The 19,847-nt window shown below is 43.0% G+C and overlaps 1 protein-coding gene across 1 annotated transcript in view; it reads left to right on the top strand.

Annotated features, from left to right (window-relative positions):
- The first annotated feature begins 221 nt into the window (after positions 1 to 221).
- Positions 222 to 19,847, top strand: part of cfap410 (cilia and flagella associated protein 410) — a 70,636-nt gene continuing 51,010 nt past the window's right edge. Inside the window, exons 1-2 of the mRNA XM_072577867.1 lie at positions 222 to 325; positions 14,179 to 14,197. Of these exons, the coding sequence (XP_072433968.1) occupies positions 252 to 325; positions 14,179 to 14,197 (93 nt within the window). The 5' untranslated portion in view covers positions 222 to 251. The remainder of the gene's footprint in view (positions 326 to 14,178; positions 14,198 to 19,847) is intronic.

The following is a 19,847-nucleotide window of genomic DNA, read 5'->3' as shown; positions in this document are numbered from 1 at the left end:
TCAAATCAAATCAAAATGGGAAGTTTATTCAAACCGAATGCAGTGTTCCTGTCTATTTAATGATCAAGCCCGTGCTTGACCTCTTCTAACATCATAAATCATGTTTGTCCCTTTAACAATCTGCTCCACGGTTCGTGCGTTACACTTTACTGTCGCCGCCTTTTAATTCGTCATGTCGTCGCCGCGCCTTTAATGTCGGATAAGCTCCTCCCCGTTCGAGTTCGGGTCATTGCCATAGTGACGCCGCCATCATGCTCAGTAAGAAGTTGGTTCTGTCGCGAGCTCGGGCTCCCGATTTGGACACAGTCCGGAGACTGAACCTTTGGTCAGTACAGAGGCGGACAGGGGTGGTTAGGGAAGGGACGGGGTGTGTAGAGAGTGAGACGAAGAGGTAACCTTAACCTTAACCTGTAATGTTCACCACCCTAGACAGTAACTACTGTAACCAGTGAATAACCAGCAGAAAACCCAGAGGAATTTGTACGACCTCACTACAACTGGCTTAACCAGGGTTTCAAGGGATTTTGCCCGAAACATCGATTTTCCTGCTCCTCGGATGCTGCCTGACCTGCTGTGCTTTTCCAGCAACACTCAAATCTTGACTCTGATCTCCAGCATCTGCAGTCCTCACTTTCGCCTAGTTGATTTTAACTGTTACTGTCAGTCCAAGCTACTGTATTCTTGGCTAGTACCCAGGAGGCATTGTGTTGATGTAACCTTGGTCTATTCACTTCTTTTGAGCATCTTCTGTTTTCCTCCCTCTTTGTCTTGACTTTAAAATGCTATCTACTACCTACTTGACTTAGTAATAAACATCTTCCCCGCTTTCTGCCTACACCATCAGCTTGAAATGATTTCTCAGTCACTGTGATTATATCCTCCATCAACTAATTTTGCTTTCCTTCCACTCATTGCTCATTATCTTTTTTCAATCCCTCTGTTCCACATAAACTCACTGGGTAATTTTTGCAACTATTCTATGACCTCACTATCTCGCACAGCCTCACTACTTACATAATTTTAGTGACAAATTTGGCCATCTCTGATTACTGCCAACCAGTCTGCTCAGACATCCTGTTCACCCCTCCTTTTTCTCTGTGCTGCTCCTTGAAAAAAACTCTCCAAGTTCCAACACTCAGGCTGGAATCATTTGTTTATTGCATTATTTCTGTTGCTATTGATTTGCACAACTACTCCACCATATTTGGTAATATGGAATGTGACTTTGTTACCCTACTTGCACCCCTAGTACAACCTATGCCTTTGCTTCCTTTAGTCCAACGTAAGTAGGCTTAATGAGGTGTGGTGTATCATAGGTTTAGTCAATTCACAGCTAGGTTTGGCTGCACCACACAGTGCACTATTTGACTATGGTGTCCTCTGCCCATACAGCCAGCTCACTATTGCAGACTATCTTTTTCATTTGCTGCAAATTGTATTCTTAAACTTCCTGCCCCCTTTTTAGGAAGTGGGATGAAATCATAGATCTGATAGCTTACCATTGAAGATTAAAGCTACCTAATTAGTTCCGTCTGCTATTTCTTTTTTTTTTCCAACCTTCACCACTAGGGTCATGTGTCGAGAGCGTGTTGCTGGAAAAGCACAGCAGGTCAGGCAGCATCCGAGGAGCAGGAGAATCAATGTTTCGGGTCAGAGCCCTTCTTCATTTCTGCCTGAAACGTCAATTCTCCTGCTCCTTGGATGCTGCCTGACCTGCTGTGCTTTTCCAGCAACACTCACTCGACTCTGATCTCCAGCATCTGCAGACCTCACTTTATCACTGGGGTCACGTCCCTTGCCCTAGCCATGATTTCACAATATGCTGTACTTTGTCTAGTCTTTCTCCCACTTTCTCTGACCCATTCTCGAACCATTCACTGTTTACAATACAGAGGGACGTCACTCAGCCTGTCATGACCATGCCAGTGCTGTAGGTGTTATTTACTCAAGCCACATCCTTGCTTTCTGCCTGTCACCCTGCACGTTGTTCCTTTTCTGTTGATGATCCAATTCCCTTGTGAAAGCTTAAATTAAATCTGCCTCCAGTGTGCTCTTGGGCAGTGCATTCCAGACTACAATCATACTCAGTGCATGGAAATGCTTCTCCTCTGTCACCATTACTGCTTCTGATAAATTACTTTAACTCTGTTCTCTCTGCTTCCATCAATGAGAATAGTTTCTCCTGATCCACTGTGTCCAGGCTATTCATGCTTAGAAACACAAATCACAGTGATGGGCCGGGTGGTTGCAGGAGTATATAAATGGGTTGGTCAGATGGGAAAATAGTGGCAGAAGAAATTTAACCCTGAGAAGTTTGAGGAGTTGCTCTTTAGAAAAAAAAGCATAGTTGGTGAATGGCAGGATACAAGGAAGCTCAGAGGAACAAAGGGATCTTCGAGTGTTTGACAATAGATCCCTTAAGGTGGCAGGGCAGGTTAATAAGGTAGTTACGATATATGGACACATCTTTGTCAGTTGAGGCAAACGTAAGAACGGAGAGATTATTCTGTACATACAAAAGTTTGACCACCTCTACTATGTGCAGATCTGGTCTCCATGCATTTGGAAGATTGGTTGCACTCTAGGGGGAGGAAATGCTTCAGAATATTGCCTGGGATGGAGCACTTTAGCCATGAAGAGAGGCTGTATAATAGGTTTGGGTGAAGAGTCATCTACCGATTCCAGCATCTGCAGTACTTTGCTTCTCGATAAGTTTGGATTGTTTTTTTTTGGAGCAGAGAAGGTTGTGGGGGACCTGATAGAGGTGTCTAAGGTTATGAAGGGCATGGAGAGGGTGAATAGAAAGCAGCTATTCCCCTTAGTCAACAACAAGGGGACATAATTTTAAGGTGAAGGGCAGGAAGTTTATGCAGGATTTGAGGAAAGGGTGTAAAGAAGTGAGGGTTCTGAATGCACTGTCTGGGAGGGTAAGTAAAGCAGTTTAAAAACTACTTGGATGAGCACTTGAAACATTATAACGCTCAAGGCTTATGAGGCTTAGTGAGGGCAAGTGGCATTAGTGTAGATTTAGCACTTTCGGCAGTACAGACTTGATCGGCTGAAGTGTCTTTTCTGTATTGTATTTTTCTATGATCCCAATAAGGTTTCTAAATTTACAGTTTGATTAACACCTCAGAGATTAGTAGTTGTTGGAATGTGTGGAAATAAGCATACATTTTTTTCATAAGAGATTTTAAAATAGGCTTTCATGAATGGGAGCTATTTTAATGTAGTAAAATTGTAATAGATGTTTTAAACTTAATCATCCAGTCACATAGACCAAAGGGCCTCTTCTGTGCTATCAAGTCTGCGCTGACCTATCCAACCTAATCTGATTTTCCAGCCCTTTACCAGCCTGCCAGTGCCATCTGTGCCCATGAAAAGATTGCCTCCTTGATCCCTAGAAGGCCCTACCCTTCCTATGGTTATCCTCTTTGCATATCGAATATCTTTGGTTTCTCCCTAATTTTACTTACCAATGTTTTCTCATCCCCCTTCTTTGTTCTCCAAATTGCTTTTTTAAGTTATACCCTGCATTTACTATATTCCATTAGGTCCTCTATTGATTTGCTCCCTTTGCACTTGCTAAAAGCCTGCCTTTCCTTATTCAGTCCTGAATATTCCTACATATCCAGGAATCAGGAATGTCCCAACATAGTGCCTGAGGCACACCAGTGGAACATACTTGCTATGTCAGTATGTAGGATCTTCAAGGTCATTGAGTAGGTTACTATGAGTTGGTATGGGATTGTGGAGGTTTGTATGCAAAGTCCTGAGGGGATTTTGGGGTTGTGTGGGGAGAATAGGTTAGCATGAGTAGAACATCAAGTGTGAGAACTAGAGAGCTTAATAAGAGTCTCATCAAAAAGAATAGTACAGTAAATTTCTTGGTAGTGTAGTTGAGCAGAGATCTCAGTGTGCATGTACATAGAACCCTGAAAGTTGCCACCCAGGTTCCTAGGGTTGTCAAGAAGGCATACGCTGTGTTGTTAGCTTTTGTTGAGGTCATGATGCAGCTGTACAAAACTCTCATGTGGCTACACTTGTAGTATTGCGTGCAGTTCTGGTCACCGCATTGTAAAAAGGATGTGAAAGTTTTAGATTAGATTAGATTAGATTAGATTACTTACAGTGTGGAAACAGGCCCTTCGGCCCAACAAGTCCACACCGCCCCGCCGAAGCGGAACCCACCCATACCCCTACATTTACCCCTTACCTAACACTACGGGCAATTTAGCATGGCCAATTCACCTGACCTGCACATCTTTGGACTGTGGGAGGAAACCGGAGCACCCGGAGGAAACCCACGCAGACACGGGGAGAACGTGCAAACTCCACACAGTCAGTCGCCTGAGGCGGGAATTGAACCCAGGTCTCTGGTGCTGTGAGGCAGCAGTGCTAACCACTGTGCCACCATGCCGCCCAAAAGGTTCAGAGGAGATTTACCATGATGTTGCCTGGTATGGAGGGAAGATTTTACAAGGAAAGATTGAGGGACTTGAAGCTGTTTTTATTAAAGTGAAGAAGGTTGAAAGGTGACTTAATTGAGACATATAAGATAATCAGAGCATTAGATCAGGAGGATAGTGAGAGCCTTTTTCCAAGAACGGTGATGGCTAACACGAGGGGGCATAACTTTAAACTGAGGGGTGATGGATGTAGGACAAATGTCAAAGATAGTTTCTTTACTCAGAGTAGTAGGGGCGTGGAACACACTGCCTGCAATAGTTGTCGACTCACCAACCTTATGGGCATTGAAATGGTCATTGGAGAGGCATATGGACGAGAATGGAATACTATAGATAGATTAGATTACATTACAGCGTGGAAACAGGCCCTTCAGCCCAACAAGTCCACACCGACCCACCCATGCCCCTACATTTACCCCTTACCTAACACTACGGGAAATTGTAGCATGGCCAATTCACCAACCTGCACATCTTTGGACTGTGGGAGGAAACCGGAGCACCCGGAGGAAACCCACGCAGACAGTCACCTGAGGCGGGAATTGAATGTGGGTCTCAGGCGCTGTGAGATGTTAAATGGGCTTCAGGTCGGTTTCACAGGGCAGTGCAACATCAAGGGCCGAAGGGCCTATACAGAGCTGTTATGTTCTATGTTCTAATAGGATTCAAAGCTATTTATTGGCTTTTATAGGAATTACATTCACACTTCTTACCCATGATTAGATTAGTGTTTGGTATCATACTTCAGATCCACAGCGAGAATTAACGTGTTCCAGGTTTTTGCAATAATAGGTTAATGTGTGATCAGGCTGTCAAATTCTAACTCACTTCCTAAATCTTACACTTATGTGAGACTCCATGGATTTCAATGATATCTCTTCTGATTGCTCCCATAACTTAAATTCTGGCCCTACCTTATCGTACCTCAACTGTTGATTTAATTTGAGATCCAGGAGTTGACACTTGCTTCATGCAAATGCGTCCTTGGTGTTTGTTTTGCAGGTGATGGCTGAGATAAGCATCTGTCTGTTAACTTCAAATTCCCATTGAATGTTTTAATGCAATTAAAACGGATATTTTCAGCCTTTGAACAGAAACTTGATGGAGAAATGTCGATATATAAACTTTATTAACTCCTTTCAAGCAAAAGAGCTGAAATTGAGAGGATATAGAGAATTTAAACCCGAATTTGGGGCTAAAAGAAAACCAGTGAGAAATATTGGATTGAGAGAAGGAAAAATAAGGGAGAAAGTATTCAATTTAAATTTTGATCTTTTTAAGACCACCAACAATTCGCAACCTGACTGGATGTGATGCTTACTGAGAGTGAGAGATTGATATGGGGGATGATAGTATTGAAATGTCAGATTTTGAAGGGTTTGACAAGGCGGATGTTGAGAGGGTGATTCCCCTCATGACAGAGTCTACAAAAATGGGGCACAGTTTCAAAATATATGATCTCCCATTTTAGATGGTGGTAAATAAGAATTTTGTCTCATTGGTGGTTTGTTAGTTTTTGGAATTCTCTTTCCCAGAGAGCAGGGGCAGCTAGGTCACTGAATATATTCAAGTCTGAGTTAGAGACTTGACCCATAAAGAGGCGATGTCATTGAGATCAAGAAAGAAAGTTAAGTTAAAGCCATAATCAGATCAGCTATGACCTTATTGAATGGCTGAGCAGGTTTAAGGGTCCCATGTGTACAATAGGTGTCAGTGATCAGTAGTCATTTTAAATAATGATACAACAATTGCTGCATGGAATTGACTTTATTCGATTGAATTATTTAGAATAAGACGTAAATACAAAGACTTGTACTTATGAAGCATGTTCATAACCATTCAATACCATTATGGTAGTGTGAGGAATGACAAAGATCGCCTAAGTGAAAGAACATAGAACATAGAAAAGTACAGCACAGAACAGGCCCTTTGGCCCCGATGTTGTGCTGAGATTTAATCCAAATGTAAACTATAATAACTTAACCTACACACCCCTCAATTCACTACTATCCATTTGCATGTCCAACAGTCGCTTAAATGTCCCTAGTGACTCTGCTTCCATCACCACAGCTGGCAACACATTCCATGCATTCACAACTCTCTGCATACAGAACCTAGCTCTGACGTCTCCTTTATACCTTCCTCCTAATATCTTCAAACTATGACTTCTTGTACCAGTCACTCCTGCCCTGGGGAAAAGTCTCTGGCTATTGACTCTATCTATTCCTCTCATTATTTTGTACACCTCAATCAGGTCTCCACTCTTCCTCCTTCTCTCCAGAGAGAAAAGTCCGAGCTTCTTCAACCTTTCTTCATAAGGCAAGCCCTCCAGTCCAGGCAGCATCCTGGTAAACCTGCTTTGCATTCTCTCCAAAGCCTCTGTATTTTTCCTATAGTAGGGCGACCAGAGCTGGACACAATACTCCAAGTGTGGTCTCACCAGGGTCTTGTAGAGCTGCAACAAAACCTTGCGGCTCTTAAACTCGATCCCCCTGTTAATGAAAGCCAAAACACCATATGCTTTCTTAACAACCCTATCCACTTGGGTGGCAACTTTGAGGGATCTGTGTACTTGCACACCCAGATCCTTCTGTTCCTCCACACTGCCAAGAATCCTGTCTTTAATCCTATATTCAGCATTTGAGTTCGACCTTCCAAGCTGCATCACTTCACATTTATCCAGGTTGAACTCCAGCTGCCATTTCTCAGCCCAGCTCTGCATCCTGTCTGTCGCGCTGCAGTCTGCAGTAGCCCTCGATACTATCGTCGACACCTCCAACCTTTGTGTCATCTGCAAATTTACTAACCCACCCCTCAACCTCCTCATCCAAGTCACTTATAAAAACTACAAAGAGGCCCAAGGACAGAGCCCTGCGGGACCCCACTCAACACTGACCTCCAGGCAGAATACTTTCCATCTACAACCACACTCTGCCTTCTGTCAACCAGCCAATTCTGAATCCAGATAGCCAAATCTTCCTGTATCCCATAGTTCCTGACTTTATGAATGAGCCTACCATGGGGAACCGTATCAAATGCCTTGCTGAAGTCCATATACGCCATGTCCAGTACTCAACTGTCATCGACCTGTCTTGACACCTCAAAGAACTGGAAAGAGAAAGGAATTTGGAAATTAAATGTTTGGCCAACAGCTTTTGCTCAAAATAATGCTAAACGTGCAATTCTCCTTTCTTTGGTAGCCTCTAAGGAGATTACATGGACTGGAACTGTTTACCCAGCTCTAGGTTGGGAGGGCAGTTCAATTAGAATATAGAACATAGAGCTGTACAGCACAGGAACAGGTACACGATATTGTGTTGAACATGATGCCAAATGAAGCTACTCCCTTCTGCCTGCCCTTGGTCCATATCCCTCCATTCTTGTGCATATCTAAAATTCCCTTAAATGCCCTTATTGTATCTGCCTCCACCACTACCCCAGCAGTGTGCTCTAGACTCCTACCCCACTGTGTTTATTTTTAAAAACGCCTGTCCCTCCTATTTCCTTTGAACTTTTTCCCCCTCTCACCTTAAATGCATGCTCCCTGATATTAGACATTTCAGTTCTGGGGGGGAATGAATCTGATTGTCAACTCTATCTATGCATCTCATAATTTTATGAACTTCTGTCAGGTCTCCTCTCAGCCAGTTGTATGTAATCAGAATTTATTACATTGTTTCAGAGGATACTGATGTTGATAATTGCTAAGGTTTACTTTCTGTGGCGAGTTTGACAAGCAAGTAATGCATAAATGCAGTAACTCCTTGAATCTTCTGGAGTTTGGGCATGAGGTGTTATTTTGGTGAGACGAGTGAAGGAGGAACATACAACATCCAGCAACTTCATAAACCTTTTATAGTTCCCTCACTGGAGTATTTGCAAATTATTGACAGTGAGCATTGTCTACATACTCAGTCTTATGTCATTTGCAGACTTGCAGTTGAAATTTGATGTACTTCTGGATCTTTGAAAGGTCATTATTTTTAAACCAATTTTGGGGTTGACTATCCAGCTATAATGAGTATCAACAAGCAATGAGAATTATACTCCTCATTTTAGGGATTTAAAAATTGGGAGTAGTGTTGTGTGCAGTTCTGATCGCTGTGCTTTAGGAAGGATGTGGAAGCTTTGGCGAAGTTGCAAAAGAGGATATTGCATGGATCGGAGGGTATTAGCTTTACGGATAGATTGGACCACCTTGGATTATTTTTGCTAGAGAGTTGGAAGCTTGGTGGGGAGCAACATGGATAGTATGAATCTTTTTTTCAGGGTATAAATGTCAAAACCTAGGGTGTATAAGTTTAAGGTGAAAGGGGTAATGTTTAAAGGAGATTTGAAAGGCAAGTTTTGAAGCAGATACAATAGCAACATTTAAGATATGTTTGAATAGAGACATGAACAGGCAGGAAATAGGGTAGCTGGGATTAGTTTAGAATGGCATCATGGCTGATACAGACTTGATGGGCCAAAGGGCTTGATCTTATGCTGTACTGTCAATATTCTATTTCTATGTCCATTCATCTGCTGGGCAAGAGGCATAAAGCAAGCATTTGTGCTCATGAGCGATGACCTCTGGTGGATCATTCCATGTCAAGTTCTATATGATCTTAGAACAAAATGTAGCTTTTTGATAAACCATGGATACCTCCGAAAGGCGCTGAGAACAACATTTTGTTGCACCAGGCAAATTTATTTTATCATGATGCTTCTAAATCACTTATCAGTTCAAGTTAGGAGATGAGTTCTAAATTTTGAGGCAGTTGTGTGGTAAGGAAGTAACCACGATCTATATCTTGATGTCCTGTTGGCACAAAAGCTGGACTGATGTGTCCCCATCAGTTTTAGCTCATTCAGCTTTTTTATATATAAGTATAATGATCACTTGGGAGTATTTAGATTTGTTGGATTCACTCTGGGTTTCTCTCTTAATAAAGGTACAGCTACTCTTGTGTAGCATGACCTTTCTCCCTTAACTGACATTCCCTGAACTGACATAGAAATATTTTGCTAAATTCCCAGTTTACCAATGATAGATTGAAGGTATATACTAAGGTTAAAAAGCACTCTGTAACATTAGAAACTTGAAACTAGAAACAAGATGTTGTGACTTTGATGTTGTAGCCATTTTGGAGACATGGATAGAGCAGGGTGAGGAATGGATGTTGCAGGTTCCAGGGTTTAGATCTTTCATTAAAAACAGGCAAGGTGGTAAAAGAGGGGGAGGTGTGGCCCTGTTAGTCAAAGATAGTGTAACGGTGGCTGAGAGAACTTTTGATGAGGACTCGTCTACTGAGGTAGTGTGGGCTGAGGTTAGAAACAGGAGAAGAGAGATCACACTGCTTGGAGTTTTTTTTATAGGCCTCTGCAAAGTTCCAGGGAGGTAGAAGAGAGGATTAGCAACATTATCCTGGGTAGGAGTGAAAGGAACAGGGTGGTCATTATGGGGGACTTTAACTTCCCCAACATTGACTGGAAATGTTATAGCTGTAGTATGTAGGATGGATCAGTTTTTGTCCAATGTGTACAGGAGGGTTTCCTGACACAGTATGTCGAAGGGCCGACAAGAGGGGAGGCCACACTGGATCTGGTGCTTGGTAATGAACCTGGCCAGGTGTTTGATTTGGTTGTAGGTGAGCACTTTGGAGAGAGTGACCATAATTCAGTTACGTTTAGTTTAGCGATGGAAAGGGATAGGGATATGCCATAGGTCAAGAGTTATCGACGGTGTAAGGGCAATTATAATGCGATTAGGCAAGAATTAGGATACATAGAATGGGGTAGCAAAATGCAGGGGATGCAGATAATCGAAATGCGGAGCTGGTTTAAGGAACAGATATTGCGTGTCCTTGATAGGTATGTCCCTGTCAGGCAGAGATGAAGTGATAAGATAAGGGAACCGTGGTTTACTACAGAAATTGCATCTCTTGTTAAGAAGAAGGAAGCTTATGTTTTGATGAGGCAAGATGCTACAGATGAGGTGATGGAGAGTTACAGATCAGCTAGGAAGGATTTAAAGAGAGAGTTAAGAAGAGCAAAAAGAGGACACGAGCAGTCTTTAGCAAATAGAATAAAGCTTTCTATAGGTATGTGAGGAATAAAAGGATGATTAGGGTAGGAATAGGGCCAGTCAAAGACAGAAGTGGGAAGTTGAGTGTGGACCCTGTAGAGATCGGAGAGGTGCTAAATGAACATTTCTCATCGGTGTTCACTCAGGAAAAGGAAAATATTGGAGAGGAGAAGAATGAGGTACGAGATATTAGACGAGAAAGGATCAAGGTTAGTTATTCACAGGTGTTATCAATTCTAGAAGGAGTGGAAGTAGACAAGTTACCTGGGCCAGATGGGATTTATCCGAGGATTCTCTGGGAAGCTAGGGAGGAGATAGCAGAGCCTTTGGCTTTGATATTTGAGTTGTTATTGTCTACGGGTTTAGTACCTGAGGACTGGAGGATTGCAAATGTTGTGCCCTTGTTTAAGAAGGGCAGCAGAGATGACCCAGGTAATTATAGACCAGTGAGCCTTACTTCTGTTGTAGGAAAGGTTTTGGAAAGGATTATAAGAGAGAAGATTTATAATCATCTAGCAAGCAACAATTTGACTTCAGATAGTCAACATGGTTTCGTCAAGGGCAGGTTATGTCTCACAAACCTCATTAAGCTTTTTGAGAAGGTGACCAAGCATGTGGATGAAGGTAAGGCAGTTGACATGGTATACTTGGACTTCAGTAAAGCCTTTGATAAGGTTCCACATGGTAGGCTCATGGAGAAAATACAGTGGCATGGAATTGAGGGTGATTTAGCAGTTTGGATTAGAAACTGGCTTTCTGGAAGAAGGCAGTGAGTGGTCGTTAATGGAAAATATTCAGCCTGCAGTCTGGTTACTAGTGGTGTTTCACAAGGATTTGTTTTGGATCCACTGCTGTTTGTCATTTTTATAAATGACTTAGATGCAGGTTTAGGTGGATGGATTCGTAAATTTGCTGGCAACACTAAAGTCGGTGGAGTAGTGGACAATTTGGAAGAATGTTATAGGTTGCAGGGGGACTTGGATAAACTGCAGAATTGGGCTAAGAGGTGGCAAATGGAGTTCAGTGCAGCTAAATGTGAGGTGATGCATTTTGGGAAGAATAACGGGATGGCAGGGTACTTGGTCAATGGAAAGATTCTTGGTAGTGTGGATGTGCAGAGGGATCTTGGAGTCCATGTGCATAGATCTCTGAAAGTTGCTGTCCAGGTAGATAGTGCTGTTAAGAATGCATACGGTGTGTTAGGTTTCATTGGTAGAGGGATTGAGTTCCAGAACCACAATATGCAGCTATACAAAATGCTGATGCGGCCACACTTGGGATATTGTGTACAGTTCTGGTCGCCCCATTACAGAAAGGATGTGGAAGCATTGGAAAAGGTGCAGAGGAGATATACCAGGATGTTGCCTGGTCTGGACGGAAGGAGAAAGTGAGGACTGCAGATGCTGGAGATCAGAGCTGAAAATGTGTTGCTGGAAAAGCGCATCAGGTCAGGCAGCACCCAAGGAGCAGGAGAATCGACGTTTCGGGCATGAGCCCTTCTTCAGGAATGAGGAAAGTGTGCCAAGCGGGCTAAGATAAAAGGTAGGGAGGAAGGAATTGGGGGAGGGGCGTTAGAAATGCAATAGGTGGAAGGAGGTTAAGGTGAGGGTGATAGGCCGGAGTGGGGGCGGAGAGGTCAGGAAGAAGATTGTAGGTTAGGAAGGTGGTGCTGAGTTCGAGAGTTGGGACTGAGACAAGGTGGGGGGAGGGGAAATGAGGAAACTGGAGAAATCTGAGTTCATTCCTTGTGGTTGGAGGGTTCCTAGGCGGAAGATGAGGCGCTCTTCCTCCAGCCTTCGTGTTGCTATAGTCTGGCGATGGAGGAGTCCAAGGACCTGCATGTCCTTGGTGGAGTGGGAGGGGGAGTTGAATTGTTGATGCCACTGGGTGGTTGGGTTGGTCCGGGTGTCCCAGAGGTGTTCTCTGAAACGTTTCGCAAGTAGGCGGTGTAGGGGGACGAGCTGAGAAAAGTTCACAGGTTGGCGCAACATCGAGTGCCGAAGGGCTTTTTCTGCGTTCTGTGTTCTATAAGATTCACAGTTCTAGAAAAAGAAAGTATAATGATACAAATGACCCTCTCAACAATTCTGTGTTGCGTGTTTGATTCTTTAATGAACTTTCAGTAGTTTCAAAAACATTTCACCAGTTTTCTGTTATCAAGCTCAAGAATCTCTCTGTTAATCCTCTGTATTTAACTAAGAAGAGATACTCAGATTCTTATAATATCTCGTTTGTGCCATCTGGTTGAAAAGTGGTTAAAAAGGCTGCATGGTGCCCTCCTCAGCATGTTCCTTCTCTTAGTAGAGACTGACATCAGTGTCAAAGAGTGTGGTGCTGGAAAAGCATAGCTGTTCAGGCAGCATCCAAGGAGCAGGAGAGTCAACCTTTCAAGCATAAGCTCGCCATCATTCCTGATGAAGGGTTTATCCTCAAAATGTTGATTCTGCTGTTTCTTGGCTGCTGTCTGACCAACTATGCTTTTCCAGCACCACACTCTTTGACATTGATCTCCAAGAGACTGACATCAGTTCTTCAGACCCATTCAAGTGTGGGTAAGTTCTCTATTTCTTCAGTTAAAATGGAAGTGAACACATAATCCAAAATAGACCTAAATAGGGATAAAGTTTAGAATTCCTTCAGCTATATGAGACCACAAAACGTTGGAGCAGGTTTAGATAATTCGGCCCATTGTGTCTTCTCTGCCATTCGATCACCTTTTCTCTGTAACCCTTGATCCTCTTACCAATCAAGAACCTATTTATCTCTGTCTTAAATACCCTCGATGACTTTGCCTCCTCTCTGTGGTAATGAAGATTTACCAGCTTCTGACTGAAGAAATTCTTCCTCATCTTGGTTCTAAATCGTTGTCCCTTCACTCTGAGGCTGTGTCCTTGGGTCACAGTCTTTCCTACTTGTGGAAACATCTTCTCCATGTCCACTCAATCCAGGTTTCTCAATATTCTGTAAGTTTCAATGAGATTCCAACCCTCCCGCCCCATCCTTCTAAACTCAACTCTTCATCCCCAGGATCATTCTTGTAAACCTGTTCTGGACCTTTTACAAGGCCAGCACATCCTTTCTTAGATATAAAACTGCTTGCAATATTCCAAATGCAGTCTGACGTAAGCCTTATACAGCCTCAGCAGTACATTTCTGCTGTTGTGTTCTAGCCGCCTTGCATTGCATTTGCCTACCTAGCTGCCAATTGATACTGCACATAAACTTTAAGATAATCCTGAACAAAATCCCTTTGTGTGTCAGATTTCCGAAGCCTTTTCCCATTTAGAAAATAGTCCATATCACTCTTCTTCCAAAGTGCATAACCTCACACTTTCCCACATTTCTTTGCCCACTCTCCTTGCCTGGCCATGTCCTTCTGCAGTCTCTCCATTTACTCAATACTACCTGCCCCTCTACCTATCTTTGTGTGATCTGCAAGCAACATGTACTTTTTTATTGATATGTAATCTAGTGATTATTCTATCACCTTAACATTTGCATTTTATTGTTTGGAACATTGTGCAAACTACTGAATCTAGTTGCTCGTTCCTAGCTGAATGGTAATGCAAGTTATGTTATGTCTCTTGCAATTCTGTCTATGACTGCATCATTTCCTTTAAATTTGATTTTTGTTTTTTGTTACAGGGGAAGTAATCTGAAAGATGTAAGTATATTTTCTTCTTGTATTTCCCTTGATTGGTACTGTTTAAGAAAGATGAATATGTTTAGAAATCACAGGAAATGAATCTTTGCAAAAAGAGGTTAGAATGTAAGGGTGCCAAACATTCACCTAAACCTGTACAGGGATTGATAAGTTCTTTGGGAAAGTATAACCATAAATCAGAACTGAGCATATGGGGCCCTGCTGCTATTCATGACACCAGAACAATTCTTTGGAGTAATTTAGAAATATTCCTGAATTACTGAATCCTTTATCCTAAATGTTCATGAAATCTTTCAGTAAGATGGTAGGTAGAGTAGGGTTCTGAGCCTGGGACTCATCTGCTCAGTTCGCTTTTCGTTTCTTTTTTTCTCTCCTCTCGTTTCATTTTAATTTTTTTTCTTTTTATAAATTTTACTTTTTAAGGATCCCAGTCTGGGCTTGAGTGGGCCCAGCGTGGACAATGGCGGGGACATCGGAGGGAGGTTTGGGTTCCTGGCAGCTTCTGTATTGATGAGGCAGTCCAAGCACTGATGCATGTTTGACACAGTGGAGGCCATTTTGGCTTCCTGAGTCTATCCAATGCAGATTCATGGAGTTAGCAGCGGAGGTGAGTTTGGGCCCTGTATGAGAACTAGCAGCATCGGCAGTGACTGCATCAGCAAAGTGAACCCAAAACTGGCCCATGGCAGTGGTGTCACAAAGTCATAGAGATGTACAGCACGGAAACAGACCCTTCAGTCCAACTTGTCCATGCTGACCATATATCCTAACATAATCAAGTCCCATTTGCCAGCACTTGGCCCATATCCCTCTAAACCCTTCCTATTCATATACCCATCCAGGGCCTTTTAAATGCTGTAATTGTAACAACCTCCACCACTTCCTCTGGCAGCTCATTCCAAACACACACCACCCTCTGCATGAAAACATTTTCCCCTTAGGTCCCTTTTATACGTTTTCCATCTTGCCCTAAACTATGCCCATTAGTTCTGGACTCCCTGCATCTCACGGAAAATGTCTATTTATTCTATCCATGCTCCTCATGATGGAAGAGAAAAATTTCTGGCTGTAACAGCTGCTTTTTTTTTGAGGTATTTTAGGTGCTGGAGGTGATTTCCTCGAATTGCAGGAGCAGCAATTACTGTTTCATATGCTGTTGCATTGTTTTGGAACTTTGGGGGAAAAAATGTCAAAACAACAGCAGTTTTGAAAGGGAGAAGAACAGACAAAGGAAACACATGGTGAGGTCACTGCAGGGGAGAGAGAGAGAGAGAACCTGTGCAGTTACTGCCTTTGATGTTTGAATTCATATATCGCTGGACATTGGAGTGCATCTGGGAAAATGATCAAACAGTGAAATTCGCAACTGATCTTGGAGGAGCTGTTGGGCAAAGTTCACAGCACAGAATCAGATAAGTTAAGCATTGTTTTAAGTGTGGCCTACAGAGAATCTGCAGTAGTGAGTGGAGTAGGTTCTTTCTTGATTATGTTTTTGGAGATATGTCTCTTGATTAAACTTAAAGTATAAGCCATAACTATTAATGTAACCTGGGGCAGTGTTTATAGAGGAATAAGACAGTGTTATTTTCTGGGTCTGTGGATTGTGAAGGGCCAAAAATGGCCTTTAGTACAGTGATATGTACTACTTGTCAGATGTGGGGGTTTAAAGAGTTTAAGGGTTACTGTGGATTATATCTGCCATAAATGTTGCTGGCTGCGAATCTTATCAGATCAATTGGATCGGTTGGAGATACAGTTAGAAGCAGTGAGGAATTTGCAACAGCAACAGTATGTGATAGAGGGCAGTTATAGGAAGGGGGGGGAAAATCTCAGACACCGTCACGTAGATGGGTTAACTCCAAGAGAGGTAGGTAGCTAGTGCAGGAGTCTTTTGTAGATATATCCATTTCAAACAGGTATGCCGTCTTGGAAAATGTAGGGGTGATGGATTCTCAGGGGAACATAGCACGAACACCCAAGTTTCTGGTACTGAGACTGGCTCTAATGCAACGAGGGGTACGTCGGGTTCCAAGAAATCAATTGTGTTAGAGGATTCTTTAGTTCGAGGTACAGTTAGATGTATCTGTGGCCAGCAGCGAAAAAGCAGGATGATGTGTTGCTTCCCTGATGCCAGGATCAAGAATGTCTCTGAGAGGGTGCACAATGTTCTCATGGGGGAGAGGGGCAAGCAAGAGTCATTGTCCACATTGGAACTAACAACATCGAAAGGGAAAAGGTTGAGAGTCTGAAAGGAGATTACAGAGAGTTAGGCAGAAATTTTAAAAAGGAGGTCCTCGAGTAGTAATATCTGGATTACTCCTGGTGCTACGAGTTATTGAGGGCAGGAATAGGAGGATACAGCAGATGAATGCATGGCTGAGGAGCTGGTGTATGAGGGAAAGATTCACATTTTTTGAACCATTGGAATCTCTTGAGGTAGAAGTGACCTGTACAAGAAGGACGGATTGCACCTAAATTGGAAGGGGACTAATATACTGGCAGACAGATTTGTGAGAGCTGCTCAGGAAGATTTAAACTAGAAAGGTGACGGGGTGGGACCCAGGGAGATGGTGAGGAAAGAGATCAATCTGAGACTGGTACAGTTGAGAACAGAAGCGAGTCAAACAGTCAGGGCAGGCATGGACAAGGTAGGGCTAATAAATTAAACTGCATTTATTTCAATGCAAGGGGCCTAACCGGGAAGGCAGATGAACTCGGGACATGATTAGGAATATGAGACTGAGATATCATAGCAATTACAGAAACATGGCTCAGGGATGGGCAGGACTGGCAGCTTAATGTTCCAGGATACAAATGTGATAGGAAGGATAGAAAGGGAGGCAAAAGAGGGTGGGGGTGGGGCGGTGTCATTTTTGGTAAGGGATAGCATTGCAGCTGTGCTGAGGGAGGATATTCCTGAAATACATCCAGGGAAGTTATTTGGGTAGAACTGAGAAATAAGAAAGGGATGATCACCTTATTGGGATTGTATTATAGACCCCCGAAAAGTCAGAGGGAAATTGAGAAACAAACTTGTAAGGACATCTCCGCTATTTGCAAGAAAGATAGGGTGGTTATGGTAGGGGATTTTAACTTTCCAAACATAGACTGGGACTGCCACAGTGTTAAGGGTTGAGATGGAGAGGAATTTCTTAAGTGTGTACAAGACAATTTTCTGATTCAGTATGTGGATGTACCTACTAGAGAAGGTGCAAAACTTGACTTACTCTTGGGAAATAAGGTAGGGCAGGTGACTGAGGTGTCAGTGGGGGAGCACTCTGGGGCCAGCGACCATAATTCTATTCGTTTTAAAATAGTGATGGAAAAGGATAGACCAGATCTAAAAGTTGAAGTTCTAAATTGGAGAAAGGCCAATTTTGAAGGTATTAGGCAAGAACTTTCGAAAGCTGATTGGGAGCAGATGTTTGCATGTAAAGTAACGGCTGGAAAATAGGAAGCCTTCAGAAATGAGATAACGAGAATCCAGAGAAATTATATTCCTGTTAGGGTGAAAGGAAAGGCTGGTAGGTATAAGGAATGTTGGATGACTAAAGAAATTGAGGGTTTGGTTAAGAAAAAGAAGGAAGCATATGTCAGCTATAGACAGGATAGATAGAGTGAATCCTTAGAATATAAAGAAGGTAGGAGTATACTTCAGATGGAAATCAGGAGGGCAAAAAAGGGGACATGAGATAGCTTTGGCAAATAGAATCAAGGACAAAAGGGTAACTAGGGAGAGAATAAGGCCCCTCAAAGATCAGCAGGTGGCCTTTGTGTGGAGCCGCAGAAAGTGGGGGAGAGACTTAATGAGGATATTGCATCGGTATTTATGGTTGCAAGGATATGGAAAATATAGACTGTAGGGAAATAGATTGTGACATTTTGAAAAATGTCCATATTACAGAGGAAGAAGTGCTGGATGTCTTGAAACGGGTAAAGGTGGATAAATCCCCAGGACCTGATCGGGTGTACCCTAGAACTCTGTGGGAAGCCAGAGAAGTGATTGCTGGGCCTCTTGCTGAAGTATTTGTGTCATCGATAGTCACAGGTGAGGTGCCGGAAAACTGTAGGTTGGCTAACATGGTGGCACTGTTTAAGAAGGGTGGTAAGGACAAGCCAGGGAGCTATAGACCAGTGAGCCTGACGTCGGTGGTGGGCAAGTTGTTAGAGGGAATCCTGAGGGACAGGATGTACATGTATTTGGAAAGGCAAGGACTGATCAGGGATAGTCAACATGGCTTTGAGCATGGGAAATCATGTCTCTCAAACTTCATTGAGTTTTTTGAGGAAATAACAAAGAGGATTGATGAGGGCAGAATGGTAGATGTGATCTATATGGACTTAGGTAAAGCGTTCGACAAGGTTCCCATGGGAGACTGATTAGCAAGGTTAGATCTCATGAAATACAGGGAGAACTAGCCATTTGGATCCAGAACTGGCTCAAAGGTAGAAGACAGAGGGTGGTGGTGGAGGGTTGTTTTTCAGGCTGGAGGCCTGTGACCAATGGAGTGCCATAAGGATGGGTGCTGGGTCCTCTACTTATTGTCATTTACATAGATGATTTGGATGCGAGCATAAGTGGTAAAGTTAGAAAGTTTGCAGTTGGCTGCAAAATTGGAGGTGTAGTGGTCGGCGAAGAGGGTTACCTCAGATTACAACAGGATCTTGACCAGATGGGCTAATGGGCTGAGAAGTGGCAGATGGAGTTTAATTCAGATAAATGTGAGATGCTGCATTTTGGGAAATCAAATCTTAGCAGGACTTATGCACTCAATGGTCAGGTCGTAGGGAGTGTTGCTGAACAAAGAGACCTTGGAGTGCAGGTTCATAGCTCCTTGAAAGTGGAGTCGCAGGTAGATAGGATAGTGAAGAAGGTGTTTGGTATGCTTTCCTTTTATTGGTCAGAGTATTGAGTACAGGAGTTGGGAGGTCATGTTACGACTGTGCAGGACATTGTTGAGGCCATTGTTGGAATATTGTGTGCAATTCTGGTCTCCTTCCTATCGGAAAGATGTTGTGAAACTTGAAAGGCTTCAGAAAAGGTTCACAAGAATATTACCAGGGTTGGAGGATTTGAGCCATAGGGAGAGGCTGAACAGGCTGGGGCTGTTTTCCTTGGAACGTCGGAGGCTGAGGGGTGATCTTATAGAGGTTTACAAAATTGCGACATCCTTCGGCACTACCCACAACTCCACCGACCTTCGTGTCATTGGCAAATTTACACACCTATCCTTCAACCCCCTCATCCAGGTCGTTTATAAAAATGACGAACAGCAGTGGCCCCAAAAAAGTTCCTTGCGGTACACCACTAGTAACTGAAATTCAGGATAAACATTTCCCATCAACCACTTTTCTTTCAGCTCACCAACTTCTGATCCAAACCACGAAATCACACTCATTCCCATACCTCTGTATTTTGTGCAATAACCTACTGTGGGGAACCTTATCAAATGCCTAACTGAAATCTATATACACCATATCAATCGCTTTATTCCTGTATTCCTGATGAAGGGCTTTTGCCCGAAACTTGATTTTACTGCTTCTCGGATGCTGCCTGAACTGCTGTGCTTTTCCAGCACCATTCTAATCTAGACTCTGGTTTCCAGCATCTGCAGTCATTGTTTTTACCTCATCCACCTGTTTGGTAACC

The sequence above is a fragment of the Chiloscyllium punctatum genome, chromosome 9 (genome assembly GCF_047496795.1).
Source record: "Chiloscyllium punctatum isolate Juve2018m chromosome 9, sChiPun1.3, whole genome shotgun sequence".
Classification (NCBI taxonomy): domain Eukaryota; kingdom Metazoa; phylum Chordata; class Chondrichthyes; order Orectolobiformes; family Hemiscylliidae; genus Chiloscyllium; species Chiloscyllium punctatum.
Note: the sequence above shows the minus strand (reverse complement) of the source record. Positions and strands in the feature narration are given on the sequence as shown.